The sequence below is a fragment of the Clarias gariepinus genome, chromosome 4, assembly GCF_024256425.1.
Source record: "Clarias gariepinus isolate MV-2021 ecotype Netherlands chromosome 4, CGAR_prim_01v2, whole genome shotgun sequence".
Lineage (NCBI taxonomy): Eukaryota > Metazoa > Chordata > Actinopteri > Siluriformes > Clariidae > Clarias > Clarias gariepinus.
In genome coordinates this window covers 3,751,207-3,775,765 of record NC_071103.1, presented here as the reverse complement: position 1 = coordinate 3,775,765, position 24,559 = coordinate 3,751,207, and the positions used below count along the sequence as shown (strand labels likewise).

Below are 24,559 nucleotides of genomic sequence, written 5' to 3'. Positions count from 1 at the left end.
TCAAAAGTAAACATTTAAATAAACATAAAATAAAGGAAATCAAGTTAAAAAATCTAATTAAATAAAAAATAAACATAAAAATATAAAATAATAAACAAATAAAATAAAAAACAAAAAATATCAAATATCAAATCAAAAATAAACATCAAATGAAAAAAAAAAATCAAAGTAACCTCAACAGTAAACAGCAAAATCAGTATTTTATTTTAAAATAAATGAGTAAACTGTCAATCAAAACTGTAAAACTGTGAATCAAAATCAACATCAAAAGTTAACATTAAACTTAAAAATTAAATACAAAATTAAATAAAAAAATACAGAAAATGAACATCAAATTAAAAATAAACATCACATTAACATCAAAAGTAAACATCAATTTAAAAACAAACATCAAATTGGTATTTAATAATAGAATAAATAACTGCATGTTCAGGGTGGATTTTCCATCTAATTGTCTGAAACAGTTTTTGTGATTTAATAGAAAATTGTGTTTTATAATTCTGACGCTATATTAACCATTAACATGATCTCTTACCCAAGGCAGGGTCTGCACAGTCCTTGTACTGTTCTGGTGTGCAGACAGTGGACGTGCCTAATAAAGTGTTAAAAAAAGAAGTAGACAATTACTACAGCATTCTTAAAAAAAATCAATAAAATCAGTAGATCTGTGTGTGTGTGTGTGTGTGTGTGTGTGTGTGTGTGTGTGTGTACCTGGCATATGTACCATCCTGCAGTTACAGTTCTCCAGCAGATACCGGGTTTCACAGTCGATCCGACACGCGGTTATGCTGTAAGTGGAGAAGTATTCCGAGTCCAGGGGATTGGATCTGCAGTCGCCCCACGGCGGTGGAAGATACTGAAGCTGAGATACACCACACGGTTTTATTCATTAATGGTGCAAACATGCTGTTAGATAACAAATCAGTCATGAGCAGCCTAGCAAAGGAAAAGACATTCGCTCAATGGAGACATCGCGAGTACCATTCGGATGAAGAGATGAAGATTAGTCGAGACAAAATGGAGACAAGGAATGCCACAAAGCATGCTGGTAAATGGTGTTGACTGGGACGTGGAGAAAACCAGAGATAAATGGCATGAGAGTTGCCACTTTAGCCTTGTAGCTAAAGCACGAAATCCTCCATAGGGTACAACTCAGGATACCTGATTAGAACTCGAACCTAGTTTGTGTGTTTGTTCATTTATCGCTTTCTAGTCAAGTCTACTTGCTGATTGGATTAGTCTCGTCATTCTGCTAGAGCAGCCTGGCCTTATACAGTAAGTATGGCTGAAAGTAAAAGCAGGGGTTAGATATCAGAGTATACGTAAACAGAAACACCAAAACACAGACCAGGCAAACACATGAGGAGAACAAACCAATGACATGACGCAGGTGGAGAACGAAACAGGACCAAAACCCAAACTAAACCCAAAGAAACGCAAGTGAAGAATGAATAGCAAGCATAAGCCAGGTTTGTGTTGCTGCGAGAGGGAATTTGCAGGGAATTATCACGTTTTAACATACAGTGACAAATAAATGTGTTTGGACGGCCTCCGCAGTTCTGTCAGTGCCTGCTTGAGCAGGAAAAGATTAAACCATCCTTCGCATCCGCTTCGCATCCTTTCGATTCCTGGAATGCTGCATCACTGATAATAGGACGCGTGTTCTTCACCTGATGTGCCGTTTGGAAGCTTTGCATGCCTTATTGGATGCGAGCAAATGATGCAAAAAGTGCTAAAGATCGACATATGGACCTCAAGCAAACATTTAGCAGAGTAGCAGACACCATAAGGAAAATTATGGTTTTGGTTGTGTTATGGTTTGCTTTCTGATCTAAAGACCATAAAGACAATCTTCTCCCTTGTTTACACTTAATGCATTTTTCCAGATGAGACGATATTGATGTTACAGTATCGGATGGTGAATGTACCAACCGGGACCGTGCTCAGGATGGAATGGTTCATAGACACATAAAGACGGGCTGACTGCAGGGTTTATCATAACAACTCGCTTAATTAGGACGAGGATAAGATTTTATCCCTTTTTAATAGTGTAACAGGATGAACACCAAGCATAACGAGCCAACCTGAGATAAATATGAGAGACTCGTGTAAAAGAGATCTTGTATGCAAGGATGTCACAGCGGGCCAGTAAACACTGTCTGCCAGAAGACGTGTCTGTAATTAGGAGGCCGGGATGGTTATAAGAGAGGAACTGAAAGTTATAAAATAACTTAGAGGTTGACGGAGGGAGAGAACATAAGGCTCGTATACAAGGTGCTAGATGCGTGAATGGGATGAAGGATAGCAAAAATGTACAGTTTTTGTTCTCGGCCAGAAAACAATGCAGGTATCGATTTATCGATGAATAAGAGACCTTAAGTTCCAATGAGGTCGTTTCCACAACAGTGCATAATAAAACTGCAGCAGAGAGGGTTCGGTTTCTACAAGAGCGTTGGAGCACTAAGGCCATTTTTAATCAAATGTCTTTCCTACTGACTTTCCTACTGTCCCTCAATTAAGACGGACTTATCAATGCAATGCATTATTTTTCCTCTTAAACTGAGAGACAGATCTCCAGGCACCTTCTGGAAGTGGATCGGATCACCACTCACTACCCTTTCATCTTTATTTTTTATAAGGCAGGATGTTCCTGAACGTCAGAGAGAAAATTTGATTTCACAGAATAAACACGGGTTTGGTCCGGACATTTTCCACAGTCTCTGAATATCGTGACTTGTCTCTATTAGACTGTGTGACGATGTCATTGTTCCTCTGTGTCAGGAGTATACAGTGAAGATCTTCTAACAACAGGCCTGAGCGTAAAGGGATAGTTGTTTTTAAGTCTTAAATCAAAATTGAGGTAAGTACTCTACATCACCAGAGGTTGTTATACGTTTTCTTGTTCTGCACACCGACAGAATGTGATTACAATATAAGTAATTGGGGACATATTCGACAACCTTCATTCCAAAAATGCATTGCAAAGTTCAGCTGAGACTAATCTGAAGCTTCTGCAATCTCACAGAGCTAAGAAAGTTGGTATCTTTTAAAAATATACTGTATTTAGTATAAATTTATGTACAAAGTTATCCACGTCTGTTTAGGGTTTAAGAACGAGCAGAAGAGGGTTGTGGAATTTGGCCCTGATTATTTACATTGTACTCACAGTCTGGGTGATCAGTGTGCAGAACAGGAACATTTATAATGAACAAGAGTATGTATTGCATGTATTTATATGCGCTTCGATTTTAACTTAAAAAATACTGGAAAAAACCCAAACGTTCCCTTTAAAGGAAATGACTAAGATCTACATACTGTACTGTTGGCATCCTGTTAATCATTATTGGGTTTAGTATATTAGTCAGGTGGCACGGTGGTGTAGCGGTACCCCAGGGCCAGGGGTAGCTCAGTGGTTAAGGCATTGGACCACGGTTCGAAAGATCCCAGGTTCAAACCCCACAACCACCAAGTTGCCACTGTTGGGCCTTTGAGCCCTTAACCCTCACCTGCTCAGATGTATAATGAGATAAAAATGTAAGTCGCTCTGGATAAGAGTGTCTGCCAAATGCCTAAATGTAAATGTAATGTAATGGTTAGCACTGTGGCCTTGCAGCTCCAGGTTTCGATTCCTGCCTCCAGGTCTGTGTGTGTGGAGTTTGCATGTTCTCTCCATGATTGGTGGGTTTCCTCCGGGTACTCCGGTTTCCTCCCACGGTCCAAAGACATGCAGATTAAGCTAACTGGCATTAACAATTTCCACATAGTGAGTGTGATGGATTTTCGTCCAGGTCGTACCCTGCCTCATGCCCCAAGTCCCCCTAAGCCAGGCTCCAGGGCTCACGCCACCCTATACAGGATAAACACTATAGACAATTAGTGATATTATTTTCTGCCTAATATTAATTAGCTTTGATTGTTTTTCCATTGTTATGTTTATTGGATTTCTCCATGAAATGACTATCGTGACATCAAACTGTGAGATTTAGAGATGTTCATCAAAAATGTTAAAGCAGGTGACATTGTTCTGTTTTGGATTCTAAGCCATTTTTTGGTGAGTGTAATTCTAAAAAGCGTTTGCGTCTAAAATCTTTTTTGGGATGGATGGAAATTTAGTATTAAATCCTCACATAACTAAACTCTGAAGACTTTTTTGTCCTGCTCGCCATAAAACCAAGCGTACCACCCAACAACTACGTAATTCCCCTCGACTCTGACCTGAAGTCATGCTTTTTGTCTTTGGTTTTCTCCAGGACTAAATGAACTAAAGGTGTTCGAGTGAGAAAATGGCAGGTTATGTGCAATAGGCGTAGCATTAGGTACCAGTTGCTGCTGACAAGACACAAAAGTTTGAAAACCAGGGGCCACACCAAATCCCAGCTGGTCTATGAAGGGCGGTTCATCCTGGCTGTGGATCTGGACTTTGATGCCCGCTTCGTACGATGTCTCATCTGTGGCGGGATGTGAGAGAAGACAGACAAAAACAATCATACTTTAAAGATATACAGTCTGGGCTAGAAGGAAATCAGCCCTAGAATGGTTTCTTGCATCATCGGGTATCTGACATGGTTACTAACAAACAAAACCTCACGTCGATGTCTGTTCATCTTTAAAAGATAGAACCAGGCTGAATCTTTAACTGAGAGAGTCTAAGGATAAAAGAAACAGTACGACATACAGTATTAGTGGTAATGTAAAATTCTCCACTCTGATTGGTCTGAAGGTGCTTTACCAGTAGTGTTGCAAATGACAGTAAATGTACAGTAACTTGTGTGGTGGACTCTCTACCTAAACAAGAAGTTTGGTGTATTTTTGGAAGGAGTCTCCAGTACAAGTGCATCAATATAAGGCTTGATTTAAAGCTGTAAGTGATTGAAGAGCTGCTGTTTATACACATGATGGGCTTTTCGATATGTACCTGTGTCTCCCCACACTGGCAGGTACTCATCTTGCTGAATATCCAGCATTATTTCCAGGCCATTTCCTGTGCCGCCTTTTAACGTCGTCAGCAAGGGGTTTCCATCCAGGCCCGAGTTGAAGGTGTAACACTTGCCATATCTCGTATAAATCTGGGGAAGAATAGACATTAATAATAATAATAATAATAATAATAATAATATTGATACTACTAATCCATGTGTGCCATAATTAGGAGGCGAAATTATGTTTGTTTAATTGTTATAATGAAGGTTGTGAAGATATACTACATGTGCATCCCCATTAAATCAAATAAGATCAATAAAATATCCATTGCTTAGCAGATAAAAAAAATCCCTTCTTCTTTTATTCATTTTAAAGTGATTCAAAACCAATCCTTATGTTATTAATCACAAATCCGTCACGCTGAGACAGCCGAGCTGAGCGTCACGGCTTCCCGATCAAACCGAGTCACTAATGAGCGACGCTCTGCCTTTACCTTTAACGAGACCCAGCTGAGCTTTACCAACCGATCCTGAGCAGCGTTTTAATGGCGTGGAGAGCTTTTACTTCTGCTTTGTTCCTATTCACAGCCATTTATAAAATGTAAAAAAATAAATAGCGCTGAAGAGAAAATAAAGTGGTGATTTGGCAGGTTGTCGTTTGCTAGAAAATAATGACTGGATGAAAATAACAATGACACAAAACCATAATAAAAAATTAGATTCATTCTTGTGTAAATATATTGTTTTTTTTTTATCCTGATGGATTTGAACACTATCGCAGAATGCGAATAAAATAATAATTAAAAACGTTGTCCTGGAGGTAGAGTTGAGATTTCGATCTCATTTGTGCTAGAAGAATAGAGAGATGTTTAATTATTCATGTCTTTTCCACCCAAGGAAATTTACAGGGTCTTCTTTCGGTGCAGACCGGCATCGTTAGAAAAAGCAATAACGCGTTTTTATTGGAAGGGAATAACTAAAATTAAGATTAAGAACCTTACAATTAAAAAGATCTGATGAAACCGCATGAAAACACGGACCAGAAAAATCTCACGTCTAGTTACTTTTAATTAATTTGCTTGGAAGTTTATAAAAACATCTCTAATTGAAAATTGCAACTTCAAAAATCACAGTATTTTGTGCAATCCTTTCCTACCACAAACTTTCCGAAATATTTATTTACAGTGGGGTTTTATATATATTTTTTAGTTTTCTGTGGCAATCTGCCGCGTCCCACTACACTGTCGTTGATTATTTTCCTATAACTGCACAACACATTCTCAAGAAAAAGAAATGATATACATACTGGAGTAAAGTTTTTATGCGTGCAGTTTTCTCCTCTGAATTTGCACTCCAGAAGCATGTCCTCTAACTGGTGGCCCAGTCTGCCAATCATCTCCGTGGTATTGAGTTGAGTGTGGGGGGGCGGGACATGGTCGGAGAAGTCCAGGAGACGCATCAGTCGCTCTTTGTGCCGGCTGTGCTTCAACATCGCCACGCTCTGCCTGTTCACCGAGTGGTTGGCGTGCATCATGTCCATCCAGTAGCCGCTGTAGTAAAGGTCTGCCCTGGTAAGGCTAGACACGCGAAAGAGGTTCTGGTTGCACAGCGTGATGGCGGGAAACGGCATGCTGTTCGCCCACACCATATAGATCTTCGTGACGACGGGGAAGGAGAGGAGGTAAAGCAAGCGGTTCCAGGACCAGATGAACAGAAGCACCAAGCAGACGCAGATCGCCAGAAGCCAGAAGAAGCGCTGGGGTTTGGATTTGTCCGTCGCAAGAACGTACCTCAACCCGTGCACCTTGGTTCTGAACACGAACGCCAACGTGATCTTTGCGACGTTGGACTTTCTGTGGAAACACACCTCCTGTTTTCTACAATTGTTGATGGGTTCTCGGGTCGTCGTGAGCGTCACCATAGTGTGACAGGTTCACAAGGTACACATGGAGACTGGGGTTTTTAAATTCAAGCTATCAAACAAGCAACTCGACAAGTGGCACTGCACTAAAACACTTCAAGATCAGAGCTCATTAAGCTTCGATTAGGACGCTACCTCTAGAAATAAAAAAAGAGGAAAACAGTACGTACGTTACCGAGCGTAAAATTTCCTACAAGCGTCCTAAACCAGGCGAGTACCAATCCATTAGTTTTTATATTTCTAGCAGCCCCAGAGGTTCCAGATGCCATCTGCGCTTCAGATATTCACATTTCTTCCTTTCTCTCCCCCCTACACCTGCTCGCTCTCGAGAGAAAGACAGTGTGTGGCTGCGGAGTCCCGCCGCTTTCCTTTTGTGAGATGGAGCCCAACCCCTCGCTCCCTCCCAGATTGGTCTATCGATGGACGTGCAGCAGGGGTACCCATCCTCTCTTTTCAGCTCCTTGTTTATCATCACAGCAGACTCATAAAATGCCTTCATACTGCGTCTAGTTAAAGTGAAAGGAATTTTACACCTAGTGTAGAGACTTAAAGGAAGATCTAATTACCTACTGTAGGGTCATACTGAAATATTTTGTGGTATGTTTAATAATTCTGGTAATAATCCCTGGTTTGGTGCTGCATTGTCATTACTTTGGTGAGACGTCAGGATTGCGGGCCACTCTCACTTCAATCTACTTGCTAGCGCGGCTCACGGCAAGACCTCGTTCTCTCACTTATCATTTTTATCGATGTTCAGAATCATATTAATGAAAAACCTAAACACTTGATTTAACTTGGAGTTCGATTTAAAGTTACGTACGTGACCAGTGAGACTAAATTAAACTAGTTAAACGCTCTTTTAAAAATTCAATGTTCCTTTCTATTTTCATGAAAATCTCAAAAGGGCTCATTAGGTTTTTATTTCCATCTGGAAACTGGTTTGCCTTGTACTATAATTTTTTTTTCTTTACAGCCATGCATATATTTTCCTGTAATGTTATTTATTTATTTAATTTGAAGTTATATATGGAAATACTGAATGATTTTGAACATAATTATGCAGACATGATAAACATATATAACAAAATTGGTACAGCATATTATATGGTGCCTAAGACTTTTGCACAGTACTATATATATATATATATATATATATATATATATATATATATGTTTGATTAGAGTGTACGGATGAGGATGTGAGAGAGCTGGACAGACCAAAATATTAAAGCACCGCTGCATCATTCTCTTTAGGTAAGAAAAAAAAAAAAACACAAAGTGAGGGTTAAATCCCAATGGACTACCATCAAACCCCTCAGGTGGGTGATTGTGGGCATTGTGGGTAATGCAGGAAACCATTAACCAAATAATTTAACATTTTATTTAAAATAGACATTTAAAAAATCTTGACCTAGGGGAAGATCACATTTCTTTATCATACATATTTAAATAATTTAATCATTTAATAAAAATTATTTTTCCCCCTATTTTTCTCCCTAAATTAGTCATGTCCAATTCCTCCTCGTCACTAGGGGGCTCCACATTAAGGCTACTACTACCACTCAGCCGGGAGGGCCGCAGACTATCCTCACATGGCGTCACCGACCACATCTTTTCGAACTGCTCGCTCACGCACCGTTAGGGGCGGTGTAACACACTCGGAGGACAGCGCTATCCGCTACCTCGTCGTTGCGTGGGCTCACAGACGCCCCTGCCTGGCCGTAGAGCTCTATTTAATGTGTAAACGCTGCTGTTATTGTCATGTTTATTCTATTGACTAACTGTTCAAACTGCATAATTACAAAGTATTTTTGTAAAAAGATTCACGCCACATTCTAATCTCTGCGTTCTCTCTACACTCGTATCATCCTGTAATATCCACCAGATACTAAAACTGTTTTATTGCATCATTATGAAACCAGGTTTCCAATAAACAAGAAATCGTAAAATGGCTGTTAATTCCAGAAATTACGTTTGGAAGTGTGCTGCGTCGATGCTGCCTATCTGTTACGCGCCGACTGATTCCTATTAAAGCTGAATATGAGCCTGCGACTTTATCGCGCACTATAGAAACAAACGGCAACGTGAGTAATAAGCACCAGGGTCCGGCCTGTGTCGAAGGCTAAGTCCCGCATGGCTGGAATGGCATCCTTAATTCAGTCAGCTCTGTTACCACCGGGTAAGTGCGATAGACTTTTTGCAGCATGAAAAATTGATCTGCTCCAGGTTAGTGCTGTCAGTCTCCAGATTTTATGTAACTGGTTTCCCTGTAACTGATTGTTCTGTCAAGCCACAGCGCGCACACACACACACACACACACACACACGCATACGCACACTTCTTCCAGGGAAGCACACTGTCTAGCAGTGAAAAATGGTAAGTTCTAGATTCTCATTAACCCCCCTCCTTCGCCACACACACACACACACACACACGAGTCTCTAAAACAATAAGTCAAATCTGTAGGAGTCGTGTGTTTAAAAAACAAAACAAAACAACAGAAGATTACAGCACACGCTGCTGGAGCTCTCATTTCTGACGGGTAAGAAAGTGCTGATTAATCCTCTAAACAGCCTAAACACATATCTGATGTTACGAACATGGAGAAGCTTCATGTAAAGGTTTACTTCCTACCTAGGGAAGGAGTCTCCAGTAACAATGTTTTCTAACAGCTGCATTTAACTTTGATGGAATAAAAGGAGAGGAGTAACGAAATGGCTGTTTGCAGCTGCTGTAACGTGAATACACACCTTCTGAAAGGTCCAAACCATCTAACCAATCAGAACAAAGCGTTCTACAGAACAGAGCGTTTCCCATCTTATGAAGCCAAGCACACGCTGGCATTGCTACAGACAGGAAGGGCTTGTGCCGGTGTATGGCAAGAGAGAGGACGAATCCAAAACCTCGAAGTCGGTCCTGATTTTTTTTTTCTTTCTAAACTGTAAAACAATACTGAAGGTGTTTATCCCAAATATACAATAATCTCCTTTGAACATCTATCTATCTATCTATCTATCTATCTATCTATCTATCTATCTATCTATCTATCTGTCTGTCTGTCTATCTGTCTGTCTGTCTGTCTGTCTGTCTATCCATCCATCCACTTCATTGATTTTAATTTGGTTTCGTTCTTCCTTTCTTTGTTTTCTTTTTGTTTTCTTTTTCTTTTTTCTTTAATTGTTTCTTTCTTTCATTCTATCTTTCTTTCTTTTTTATTGTTTTCTATTTTTCTGTCTGTTTTCTTTCTTTTTTCATAGTTTTTTTTCTTTCTGTTTTCTGTATTTCTTGCTTTCTTTTTTTTCTTTTCTCTTGAATCTTTTTTCTTTCCAAATTTTCCCTTTCTTTTATTCTTTCATTCTTTCTTTCCTCGAATCTTTCCTTCTTTTTTAAATAAAAAAACTGACTAATGTTGTTGCTTAAATACCTAATGCCATGTGTTATTTCATTTTGCCTAATAATTTCTATCTATCTATCTATCTATCTATCTATCTATCTATCTATCTATCTATCTATCTATCTATCCATCCATCCATCCATCCATTCATCCATCCATCAAGCAAAAAAAGGATTTTGAAGATTTGGTATGACTAGTTGGTCATGATTTAAATTGAAGCTACACTATGACAGATGTAAATATATATATATATAAGTCAGACCCTTCTTGAGGTTTATTCTCCATCAGGTTTTATATTTCTGTGTAAGGTTTCTGTATCTCGTGTATCATAACCCTGTGTTTAGCTGCTGGTGAGCAGGAGGATGGGGGACGGCAGGGGTGTGAGCACCTACTGGCCTAACACTCCACACCTCTCCATAACTACACTGGCACAGACATAAACCCGGCGTAAAATCACTGTATGGAACTGGCACAACAATCAAACCTACAGTAGTATGCTAGGTAAAAAATAAAAATAAAATATAAAATATACATAAAAAAACTGCACATTTTTAAAGTCCTGAATTGTACAACGTGACAAAAAAAAAATTAATTGAAGATTGAACGTGGGCATCCAACCAGAGAAACATAATTCTGGGTAAAAACAGGGCTAAGGCAGGAGGGAGATACGGTATATTACACACAAAGTTCTTAACGCTTTTGATTTTCACTTACAGCATGTGAGATCATTTGTAATTAAAATATTGTGTATGTCTCAGAATACTAAAAAAAGGCTAGACTAGACTACTACTACTACACATTTGGACTCCATTTCTACAGGCAGTGACACTGACAAAGTAGTGTGTGTGTGTGTGTGTGTGTGTGTGTTACTGTAATGAGTGTATCAGCTAAAACAGCTTTTCTGTAACTCCAAACACCCAAGTGTTTATGGTTTGATACAGTACAGAGGTAAGAAACAGACCTGGATGAAGGAATAAAGGTGTCCTACATACTTTACATGGAGAAAGATGACCTCTGTTATCTTACTGTAGAAATACAAGGCAGATTAAAAAGACAGAGGTGTGTCTAAAACCGTCTAGGAGTCAGGATCTACAGTATGGTGGTGGTTCTCCCTTTGATGGAATAATGAAGAACTGAGACACTGTGACAATTACATTAAGTCAATCTCTGGAGTGTTGAACCTTGTTTTTCCAGACCTCTGCAATTCGCCCTGTCATGCTGTCAATCAACTTCTGGGCCACACCCTGACTGATGGCGCAGCCCATTCTTACATAATCAATGCTTGGAGTCCCAGAATTTGTGGGGTTTTTGTTTGTCCACTCACCTCTTGAGGATCGACCACAAGTTCTCAATGAGAGAGTTTCCTGGACATGGACCCAAAATTCCAATGTTGTTCCCTGAGCCACTTAGTTATCACTTTTGCCTCCAAAGTGCCAGGAGCTCCATCATGCTGGAAAAGGCACTGTTCATCAGCAAACTGTTTTTTGATGGTTAAAAGAAGTTGCCCCAGGAGGATGTTCTTGTATCATTCTTCATTCATGGCTGTGTTCTTAGGCAAAATTTGGAGTGTGTTCACTCCCAATTTTGGGAGTGTAAGGAGGTGTAAGGACTGATGTAGTGCTCACCTTTTCTTCTCAGGACAAGTTTTTTTGGATGCCCCAAACAAAAGTAAAGAGGATTCATCAGAAACAATGATTTTACCCCTCTAGTCTGCAGCAGTCCAATCCCTGTACCTTTTCCCCAGAATATCAGTCTGTCCCTGATGATTTTCCAGGAGAAAAGTAAATTCTTTGCTGCCCTTCTTCAAATGTATGTGCGCTACCATCAGAGGATCCTATCACAGGAGGCTTAGGGCACACACACCAGGAAATTTGGGGACACTAATTAGCCTAATCTGCATTTCCTTGGACTGTGGGAGGAAACCCACCAAGCACGGGAAGAACATGCAAACTCCATGCACACAGAGACAGGAATCGGGTCTGGCTGGGAATTGAACCCGGACCCTGGAGGCGTAAGGCGACAGTGCTACCCACTACACCACCGTGCCGCCTTCTTTCACCAAAAAACAATTTAAGCAAAAATCTTTACAGATCATTTGCTTCTAGAAGCTTACACCAAGCTTACATAAATACTCATAAAGAAATTTGAATAATTTGCATTTTAAATAATTATTGTTTTTTAGTGAGACAGTATAATGCTGAAAAATGTTGCATGTGTAGCTTCTTTGGCGCAGACATTTTCTGTATTATATGTATAACAAAACAATTTTTGGCCAACAATTTTGCCATCTCAGGAAGTTTTTCCTCGCCATCGCCGCCCTCGGCTTGCTCATCACAGACAACCTGATCATTTTGATTTATACATATTTTCTCACATTTCCATCATCTTTTAATTTTGTAAAGCTGATTAGCGACAATGACGAGTGTTAAAAGCACTGTATAAATAAAATTGAACTGAATTGAATTGACTAGAACTTTGTCCATATCCATATCCATAATAAGCAAGAATTCAAAACAAGACCTGGACACAACCATGAAACGAGCACACGATGGAGCAGGGTGTGGAGACGGGGCTTAAACAGAAAACAACACGTAGTGCTTGTCGATAGAGGGGAAGTCTTAGGCACTTAGAAATTGCACAGTTGAAAAAGTGTGTTAAAGTAAACTGCTGCTGTTAGAGAAAAAACACCTTCTGACCAATCAGAATTAAGAATTCATCAGCGCTTCACATCAGCGTTGTGACTCAGGCAGCGTTTCAATCAAAGACTGTTTAAATTAGCTTTGTAAAGTGTGTAGACAAAAAGCTCCGGGCGAACAAAAAAAAAAAAAACACTTTGAGGTCATGAAATGAGGTAGAACAATTCTATCAGAAGGTGATCGTCCAACATTATGAACAACGTCAGCGTTTTACATCGATGATATCGCAGGAACAAAGAGCGAAGACGCGAATCCAATGTCACGCCTGAGCCGTGACAAACCGACTGACGCCAAACGCAAACCTTGATGATATACTACAACAAGAGGTTTTTTTTGTTCGTGGTTTGTGTAAATGCATTTACAGAGGATTAGAGTAATATCAGAAGTCATAAAGTCAAAAGTTTCCCAGCCTTGAATCCAATTAAAGACTCCCAGGATCAATCATGGAGCCGCATCCTGTATAAATTCTGTTCTTACTGCGATTTGGCCAAAGGCACAGATCGAGCGCTTGACCGTTAGCATTAACCACAGCGCTAATTAACCAGCCGCTGGAATACGGAGCCTTTCACACTGTCCAACCCTCAGACTCTCTGTCTGTCTGAAAGAGATTATTATCTCTGTGGGACTGGAGGGAAAACAGTGCTTGGATAACATTTAAAAATAAATAACACACACACACACACACACAAAACCCAGACGTATAATTAAGTATGTTTTGCACAAACCTGTTTTAGTAATTCACTTTAGAAATGAAGCGCTGCTTGATGATTACTGATTTATTAGGATTACTTCACGCTAATTTTCATTTAAAGATTGATTGTGCGAGTCTCTAAAGTGCATTAAGTAAGAAAGAAGAATATTTTATTAATTCATTTATTGAGATACATGCTTTTTCTGTTTTTTTTCTTTTAAAGAGCAATTACTGAACACCACATTGTGCTTTTTTAATATTTAATGCACATGTAATAAGAGATTAATCAGCACCTTTTAACCAATCAGGTCCAGTGGGTTCTTCAGAGGTTCTGCGGTGTAAATGTGGTTCTCACACATCGTCTATACTGTACGCTTGATCCTGTCTACAGGGTCGCAGGGGGCCTGGGAGAACTAGGGCACCCTGGATGGGGTGCCAATCCATCACAGAGCACACACACACTCACCTCCCCGAGCATGAGAAAAAAAAACCCTCCAAAAAGACAATTAAATACGCACTATACTGTACCACTCTATTGTTATCATTCATGACTGATTCTTTGTCTGGGTAATAGCGCTCTCTGGTGGTCGACTTCATGTACACAGGTGGAGAAAAACATGAGCGTTGTCTGTGATTGTTTTGCTTATAATTTTCTAGGCCCACTGGTACAATATATCCAGTGTCCAGATGTCTACCAGTTGTTTTTTTTTTACTTTAAATTAATGAGGCATCTTTCAGACAGCTGTTTATTTCGAGCTACGCCTTCAGTTGGTATGACTGCTAGTTTCGCGAGGCCTGTGCCAATTCCCCATGACGCTGTGTCTGTAGAGAGAACGTTCCATTTGTATCAGGGAATAACATCTGTGGCTTCTCCCCTGCCGCAAAAGCCGTCATTGTGGCCTCGCCAAACGAGAGCGCAGGAGCCGAGTGAACCCTATCAGAGGAGAACAGAATGCTTCTGTCGCCCGGTGAGGTGGCACGTCGCCTGCAGACACACTCTGTCGGAGAGTCATCCCTTTAAAACCCCTCTCTCTCTCTCTCTCTCTCTCTCTCTCTCACCCTCCTCCACCCTCCTGGCTGCCAGGGCATGGATCTTGTGAGGGTGTGTGGAAATAAGAATGAAGGGACATTTAAATTAGAAGTGTTAAGAGAGTAGTTAATTAGTGCAGCACGTCTTTAGAAACAGGTGCCAAATTGAAGTCTCAGAAGAGATAAGATGAGATGAGACGAAGACGCTCACAACTCGAAATAAGACATCGGCGATGAACATGATACACGACCAAATGTGAGAAATAGATATCGATCGAATCACACTTTCAGGCAGTGAATCAAACGGCTCACAGCTGAGCCCAGATGTTTAACGTCTCCTTTCTTTTTGCTGTAACATTAAAGCATCTATTGGTTTATTTTAGAACAGACCTCAAGGTTTAAATCAGTTCTGATTAGAAATAACATACTATATGTATATTGGCCAAAAATGACGCTTTTAATGATATCTTTACGTTTCATACATTAAAGGACCTGAAACCAATTTTCTGTCCATCTGTTTGTCTGTCTGTCTGTATGTCTGTCCAGCCAACTTATGTTACAGCATCATGCAAAACTGGCTGGACAGAATGTTATGAAACTTTTGCAGTACTTGGATATCTGCCTGAAGTTTTACCTGCACCATAAGTGAAAACACTTATGTCTTTGGTTCAGGCTTGATCTTAGGAATGCAATAGTTGGTGCCCATTTGTTGAAGATACAGTATTTGTGTGTAGTGGCTCTTGATGCACTGATTCTAGCCTCACTCCACTCCTGGTGAGGCTCTCCAAATTTACTCAGACTTGAAATAGAATATAAGAATATTGAAGCGAGGAGTGAAGCAAAATATGACAATCCATCTATTGTCTCTACCGGTTATCCTGTGTTGGTTCATAAGGGGCATGGAGCATATTCCCGGGAACACAGGGCATGAAGCAGGGCACACCTTACATTTACATTTAGGCATTTGGCAGACGCTCTTATCCAGAGCGACTTACATTTTTTTATTTCATTATATATCTGAGCAGTTGAGGGTTAAGGGCCTTGCTCAAGGGCCCAACAGTGGCAACTTGGTGGTTGTGGGGTTTGAACCTGCCCACCCATTGCAACACACAAGCAGTCAAGAACCCAATCATACAGTTCAGCCTACACTGCATGTCTTTGGACTGCTGAAGGAAACTCACCATGTGTATGAAGAACAGGTACACTCAATATACGCGGACCGATAAGAGATTTGAACCCTCACTCCTGGAGATGCGAGATGACCATGCCACTTTTACAAAATAATGCATATTATTCTAAAAAGCCTTTTGTAATTCAAGCACACAAGAGATACAGTATGTCCCGTCTTTGCTGCAACACATGAAATCCTAATAATGAGACATACAGTACAGTTAGACACCCTTGTTTGTTTTTTTCTAAGTAAGCTCAGTTTACACAGAAGATTTGGTGCAATGCTGGAGAAACACCTCCCCCCTATTGGCCAGGACCAGATTACCATCAGTATGAGAACGGTGCAGACAAAAGTAATGCTAGACACAAAGTCACTCTGATCCAAACGTCAGTCATTTGTTATTCAAGCAAACCACTGGCCACTTTATTAGGAACTGGAGAGCACGGATGCATTGCCGCGGTGATCCCAGATGATTGACAGGGTCAGCGAGTGCATGCCCCTCCCACCAGCTCTCTTGATTCTCTTTTTATTTCTTATTTCAGTGACTTTTTCTCCAGAAAGGATCTACTTGTTTATCTGCAAACTATGTTGCAGTTATGCTTATTCGTCGACTCGTTAAAGACCGTTCACAAGTTTTGGCTTTATTATTATTATTATAAAAAAAAAACTTATTTAATTTGAGTGTGCAGACTTTTTATTTCCACTGTACTTGGCATCATACTTTCGAATCTCTAATAACCGATGAGCTTCGCTTAGTGAATTCATTTTGTTGTCGCTTTAACAAAGCTTATTAGAACCAGCCAAGAGGAGACAGATTAAAGACGGATGGATCGGAACAATCTGATTGATGTTTTGGCGCAAAATCAAATTAGGAGCCTAACGCAGGGAGTAATCATGAACTCTAAAGTGGCTCTTCGATGCGTGTGGAACACGTTACCCTCATCTTAATTAAAACGGCGGAGGCTATTAAGAGCAATTATGGTTTCGTTTTGGGGTGGGGGAGGGGCAGACGTGGCAGACACCTACAGTATCTCAAGTCCAATCTTTCTCAAGGTGTGAAGTACGTCTATTAGATAAAGTCAAACACTGACTGCGGTTAAACCCCAAGTCTCACACCAATAAATCTCAGGCAGATAAAAGTGCAGCTTCGCTCCCAGAAGTAATCCCTTGACTTAATCTCGGCCCAATCACAATACACTGTGGCTAAGATTCAATTTAAGGTTGAGGCAAAGATCAGTGGCTGAAATCACACCATCAAATGAATCAAATAACTTCAGGACAAGGTCTTGCGTCCTCAGGTGCCACAGCCGTCACGTGTGGAAAGTTAATTGTCTATAGGAAGAGATTTTTACTTTTCACAATTTACTGTGATGTCTGTTTCTTTTGTTTTTATTTATTTATTTATTTTTGATCTAGGAAGTGACATCATATTTTAAAATGTATATTTAATTCACTATAGAATGTTATTTAGTTTAGTTTTTTTTTTATCAAAAAATACATGATTTTTAATATATCTTTAATATATTACTACGAATATCTATTACAATAACAACAATAATGCATTCCACATGTAAGATAAAGGTTACCAACAACTAAATAAACTGCAAACATTACACATCAAATATATTAGGCAGGGTTTAGGTGTCATCAGATTACTTTAACGGCTCTGGTTAAAGTGGTAAATGTCCTAATGGTGGCTTGGGTGCAGTTTCACACACACACACACAGATCAGCTAGAACATTTACACCACAAAACATTAACACGTCAACGTCAATTGATTATCAATTATATCCTAGTAGATCCTTCTGACAGGATCATGGGCACCCAAGAGACCAAAAGCATATTGGTCCAGTCCAGTCACAGATTTCTGGGAAAAGTCACTGCTGGCCAGGATAGAAAGACACCAGAACACTCAGTGCACCAAAGCCAGCTGCACACAAAGCCTGGCCTCCAAACAGCCCAGATTCCAAACTAATCAAACACCAATGGGATGCACCAGTCAAATCTGATCCACAAAGGCCCAGACACCACAGCACACCCACGGAAATCATGTGGAGTCATGCCCTGAGGGGTCAGGGGTGCCCGGGTGGCACAAGGGGAACCTACACGATACTCAGCATAATGTTTTGTATTGTAAGGTGATGGCTGATCGATGTATTAACATTCAAATATGTTACACAATATGCTTCAAAATATTATTCTATTTTCTCAAAAGACTTGCTTTTAAAAGAGTTAATGGAATGAAACTTTTAATATTTTACCTGTCCGGTCTTGTCTGACTAACTACAATCGGTTTGTAAATGACTGTGCATGCAAAAGTATGTTGGTGTCCCTCAACTGTGTCCACTGTCTTTTTTTCTGTCTATGCTACTTACTGCATAGATACCTCTGTACTACACCTATACATGCAATACAACTTACAGCGCATGATATCTAGATCAACAATCATTAATCAAACTGTTTCTGGTTATGATGCGAAAAAATTGGAAGCTTTTAAAGGTGACCTCAGTCAGGGACTCATCACTGTTTTGAAAAGCACTGGTGATTAAAGCAGTACCGACTTACTGCTGATCTCAGATCAGGGTTGTGTCTTCTTGTTTGTTCAGCTCGGTCTCGGTACCGCTTTTGATATTCTTCTAGAAAGATAAGAAAAGTTTGCTGGAGTGAAGAAAACAGCTGTGTCCTGGCTCAGGTCTTATCTGACAGACTGTTATCAGTCTGGAAATGTTAGTCAGGCCTTCACAGTGTTCCTCCATGCTCTGTTTGTAATCATCATAAACATACACCTTTTAAAAACACAACAGGATAAGATCCTGTCCATAAGATTTTGCACTCTGTTTATAGCGATACATGATGCTTGATACATGATGAGATGAGCATTCTGTTATTCTGATGCTTCTCATACTCTGGACCTGCCTCCTGTTCCGTCAGTTTTGCTTGGAGCTATTTACAGTGCATCGCAAAAGAATAGGATATTGTGTGTGTGTGTGTGTGTGTGTGTTGTTTCAATTTCAAAAATACGTGTTTACAGCTCATGAAAAACAAAAATCCAGTATCTCAAAATATCATATATTTCAATACATGTTTGAGTAAACTGGGAGAGCTTCACAAGGAGTGGAGGGAGGCTGGAATCAGTGTATCAAGAGCCACCACACACACATTTTTATCAAAATGACAGCAATTGGTTGCATTCCTAGTATCAAGCCTCTTGTGACCCAGAGAAAACATCAGGAGCCTTAGGAGCCCATTTGAATATAGAACTGGACCATTGCTTTTTTGATGGATGTAAGCATGGATTTAGCATTTTCTTTGGAAATAAAGCAGGAATAGTGAAGAGGCACAGAAATCCAGTGTAAGGTTTCCACAGTTGGTGATGGTTTGGGGTGACATCTCATCGGCTGATGTTGGTTCCAAAGTCAACGCAGCTGTCTACCAGGAGATGTCCAGATATTTTATATCACCTTTTCCTTCCATCTGACAGGTTTTATGGAGATGCTGAGAAAAATGACCTTTTCCACCAGGACTTACTGTAGCACCTGCCCACAGTACCAAAACTACCACTAGCTGGTTTGCTCATCATGAAATTAATGTGCGACTGGCCTGCCAACTCACCTGACCTGAACCCTATGGAGAATCTATGGAGTATTGTCAAGAGGAGATGAGAAACACATGATCTAACAATACAGATGAGCTGAAGGCTGCTGTTAAAGCAACCTGGTCTTCAATAACACCTCAGTAATATTACAGTCTGTCTGTCTCCAGGCAGTAATTGGTGATAAAGCAGCAGAGACCTAGTGTTAAGTGCCAAAATGAACGTATTTTCGGAATTTCTTATTGTACATCCTTTTTAAAAAATATCTATATTTTAGGAAATATTCTACTATTTTAAGACAGTGGAGTTTTGAATTTCGAGGCCTGTAAGCAGGAATAATTAAATTTAAAGAAAAGAAGTCTTCATTTTTTTACTTTATGTGAATCAACAAATGAAATTATAAATATTATATAAATATTATTATATATAAGAAAAATATGGAAGAAGAACTACTGTAATAACAAATATTCTCATGTGTTTTATTTATACCCATTATACTGCAATAATGAATAAATCCACTATCTAGTCTCACTCCAACAGCAACCCATACATCTGAATATACTGTATTGTAACTGTATACTGAGTTTATGAAAATGTAAAAAATAAAAAAATGATAAGAAAAAACAAAACTGCATTACAGGCAGTATTTTGTGAGTAATCAGTGTAGGCTGCAGAGAAAATAATAATTCCAACAATACCCATGACCATTAAATGAATCATAACTCAAATGGCTCTTTATCCCACACCAGCTCTAGAGAAGTCTGGAATAAAAGAAACTGCTGGTCCTCCCTTTTGCCTGGGTAAAACAACAACAACAACAACAACAACAACAACAGCCGGTACATTTCATATTTAATTTATATAAGATTTATTTTACAGCTTCTTATTTTTTTCTGATGCTTAAAATACAGAATCAGCCCCCAAAAATAATTATACATACTTTAGGAAAAGAAAGATGTGTATTATATTATTATAATATTATTTTTTTGTCTGACTCTGTATTTATTATTTACAATAAATAAATAAATAAATAAATAAATATGTCCAACGTGTTGCCTAGTCAGATGCTTTTGTTGCCTGAAAATCTTATTAACTTTATTACCAGGCGGTAGCTAAGAAAATAATAACATATGGTTAGAAATTAATAGTTAATGATGTAAATGATATACAGTATATATTGAAATAATGAAAGCCCCAAAGTGAGATATGTTGAAATAATGCTTCCACAAGGCTTATCTAATTATAAAGCCACATGCTGAAGCCTGAGTGTGCCGAACATGGCATCCCGTGGCAAAGCTTTCACCATGTATTTTATTAGCTGAATGTTATTTGCTGTTGCTTATATTATAACGTGTTCCATTGTGTGTCATGTCACCATTCCCTTTCGCGTTATTGACTTCTATGTGCTGTAATGGTGAAAGACAATATCCACTCTCTGACTCTTAGTTACCACTGGACATGCTTTCATGCGAAGAATGCAATTACCCCGGGCTGCTCAAAAGACAAATGCATTTCCATTTAATTAAAAGCAGCACAACCTTTAACTCAAAGTGGTACTTCTGCGGTGCGGTCAGAAACAAACAACATCTGGAAATGAAATAAGGCACTATAATGAGCATCACCTGCAGATGTCTCTTCCACACATCCCCCTAAACTCGGTTTTAGATAAACAGTCCGCTTTCTGGAGGCACGTCGGCCCCCACGGCGACACACTCGCATGTGGAAAACAGTGATTCATGCATTTTTTATTTCTCCTTGCTGCTGAAGTAGAATCAGGGGCTCTGATTCCTGATACTCAGCTGTAACGCAATACCTGGTCACCACAAGGGCATGGCAGGGTTTACTACCCACATAAAAAGCTGCACTTTCTACTCGTGAGGGGGTATTTAGGAAGTAGGTTGTGATGTACAACCTTACAGCGAATCCAAGGTGGCCTGTGGTTTATAAAATGCAAGCTGGGAGTAAATTAAAAGATAAAAGATGCCTGATAGGAATTTATTAACAGACAAGTACACCATTTTATCTACATTGACAGCTATGACCTCATCCCAGTCAAGCTGCCAGAACTCGAGAAGACCAAGTGCCAGGGACAAACTGACCATTTTGATTCATACAAATTCACATTTCATACAAACTTAAATAATTCTTTTGACTATGTAAAGCTGCTTTGCGGCAATGAAAATTGCTAAAAGCGCTATACAAATAAAATTGAATTGAATTGAATTGAATTATCGGGAACAAAGCTGACTTATTTTCAAGCCCAAGGCGTAGGGATGTATTTGGGTCATTTTAAATAAAGTTATATAGAAAAATATTGATATACATCAACTAATTATTGCAAGTTTAAACTTGGCTTGATAGCTAAGTGCTTAGCACTGTTGCCTTGCACCTCTGGGTTCGATTCCCGCCTGTTCTTCTTGTACTTGGTGGGTTTCCACCTCTGGTTTCCTCTTACAGTTCAAAGACATGCAAATTAGGATAAGGTGTACCCTACCTCATGCCCTCAGTCTCTTGGGATGGGCTCCAGGCCCTGGTATAGAGTAAGTGAGTAATGACAAAACTCAACATCAAAGGTTAACTTTTTTATATGCTTTATACAGCAAGAGAACAATAAGCCTATAGGCTTCACCATTTTCTCTATTTAAGACACTCCCTGTTCTGGATCACAGTGCTTTAAATTAGTTACAGTGAAACCTTGGATTGCGAGTAACGTGGTTTGTGAGTGTTCCGCAAGACGAGCAAAGATTTTGAATAAAATTTGACTTGGAAAACGAACAAGACTTGGTTTACGAGTACCGAGTATCATACATCACGCATGCGCATCTCGTCTCCCCTGCTGGGTCTTAGTGCTCGTCTCCTACTGGTATAATCAACATCCGTGCACGCGTGTACTGTTTACTATAACACTGTGACCACGTGTGTGTGTAAAACATTTTATTTTGTGTTTGAAAGCGCGTGTGTGCAGCGCGCGTGTACTGTTTCTTAAAACACACGTGTGTGTGCGCCTGTAAAGCAAAAGAAAGTCTCATTAGTAGGTTAAAAATCTATTTTCCTCCTCTCTATCATTATGTGTGTGCGGGCGTGTAATTTGACACCATGCTGCTTCACACACTCTTTCTCTCTCTCTCTCGCCTTTAGTGTGTGTGTGTGTTTCACACACACTAAAAAATAATAAATATTAAAATATAAAACTGTTAGCGTTTCTATTAGTATTTGGATTCTATATAAAATTTTTCATTCTAAAATTAACTTCTGGTGCGTGTGTGTGTTTTTTTTGTGTCATAGTGGTGTACTTATGACAAAGCATACAGTAAGCATACATTAAGCCTTCCTCTGTCTTACTAGAAGGAGCCGACACAGATGGTTAAATACAAACAATTATAAGTGTAATGAAAGAAAAGGAAGGTCAAGAGTTTTACTAAGAAGCAGTATGCTGTTGTCTTTGCGTAATTTATAAACTGTAGTGATGCTGAGGTTGAGAAACCAAAAAATGTACCAACTTACAGATGTTTCAGGCACAGTGGTAAAAAAAACCCAAAACAAAAACCACCAGGAAAAAAAAAATACTTTATTTGGATTAAATCTAATTAATTTCCATAAAAGAGCACTTGACACAAACACACACACACACACACATTCCAGATGTTGATTCCAGAATGATAAATATTATATAGAATCCAAATACTAACAGGAAATCTTCCAGTTTCATTATAAGATTCCCTTTTTTACAAGACCACAAGGAGTCGTAACACTTTTCATATTCCAAGTTTCATATTAATAATAACATCAAGATCTGAACGCTTGCCTGAGATCAGTGTCAAGTGCAAAAGCTAGACTTCCACCAAGGAGGACACAATCCCCACTTTCATTACTCAAATCGCTGGTGCATTTTATTGAATCGCAAACTTTCTACCACACACGCTGCCGGAGGTGAGAACCTTTAGCTTACAGAGGACCTTCAATCACTTTTAGATGCAATATAAGACATTTATGCTCTGAATTTATTGTTGCTGTAGTGAAAAGATATTGGGGTCAGTGCAAGCTTTATATATCTTTGACTCCGAGAAGGTTTTGTATTTAAGCCGCTTTGATTTGCCGGTGAACATCTCTGCTGCTTCTTTATTTTTCCCTTTTAGTGTGAGTCATAATTTATAGTTGCTTAAGATTAATTTATAAGAGCTGAACGTACATGAGCTCGGAGACTTTAAGTCTTCTGATTAAGAATCTTGATTTTATTTCATATTTGTACAGTCAGTGGAAACGTTTAAAAGAAAAGCAATAATTATAATTCACCACTCACTGTTGCACTTTCAAATTCATTACAGAGAAAATTTATGTATGGTTTTAAAAACGATTACTTACCCAAGTTTGGACCTTTGGCCATAACTTTAAACATTTTCTCAGGTTGTTTTTATTTTAAGCACTTATTTTCATGAAAAAGCCAAATTTAAATAATTAAAACAACAATTTTAAAGTAAAAAAAAGACAAATTTATATTCTATATTTAACATAATGTAATAAATAGCAAAGAAAATTGCTTACATTTAAAATAAAAACAAACAAACAAACAAACAAACAAACAAATGCCTTTAATAAATTAATATGAAAAATTAAACAAATCAAGGGGGGGGGGTTAGTATTATTACTAAGAATCTCAGAAATTGAACATAATTTGTTACTGTTTTTTTTTGCTTTTTTAATTTATTTTATTTTTTTCATTGTTGTGTATAATTATGTTTAGTACCTCAAATGACTTTAATTTTATTTTACCTGAAACATTTTAACCTAAAATATTTAGGTTGAAATGATGAAATGTTAAGTCAAAAATAATATCATCTTCTGAAATAAATTAAATTTGTAATGATGACAAAGCATTAAGTTAAAATAATGACTAATAATGCTACACTACTTTAAGATAGTAAGTTTAAATAATATATTCAATAAAAATAACTAGGTTGATGTCATATCGGCATTGCAATAATGAGTTACAAAAGAAGCAGTAACGTGAGGTCCAGATTTTTCAGCGTGCTTTATATATATATATATATAAATATTACTGCAGTATGAAGGATCCTGTGGGTAGCACTGCTGCGTCTGGAGCTTCCTCTGAAATCCTCCCAAAAACATGCCAGTAGATTTAGATT

The 24,559-nt window shown here is 38.8% G+C and overlaps 1 protein-coding gene across 2 annotated transcripts in view; it reads right to left on the bottom strand.

Annotated features, from left to right (window-relative positions):
- asic1c (acid-sensing (proton-gated) ion channel 1c) overlaps positions 1–24,559 on the bottom strand; it is an 82,597-nt gene that overhangs the window by 16,077 nt on the left and 41,961 nt on the right. For both annotated transcript variants that reach the window (XM_053495460.1, XM_053495461.1), the window contains exons 2-5: positions 4,916–5,066; positions 4,321–4,448; positions 712–862; positions 536–592 (exon numbers count right to left, since the gene is read on the bottom strand). In XM_053495460.1, the coding sequence (XP_053351435.1) occupies positions 536–592; positions 712–862; positions 4,321–4,448; positions 4,916–5,066 (487 nt within the window). The remainder of the gene's footprint in view (positions 1–535; positions 593–711; positions 863–4,320; positions 4,449–4,915; positions 5,067–24,559) is intronic.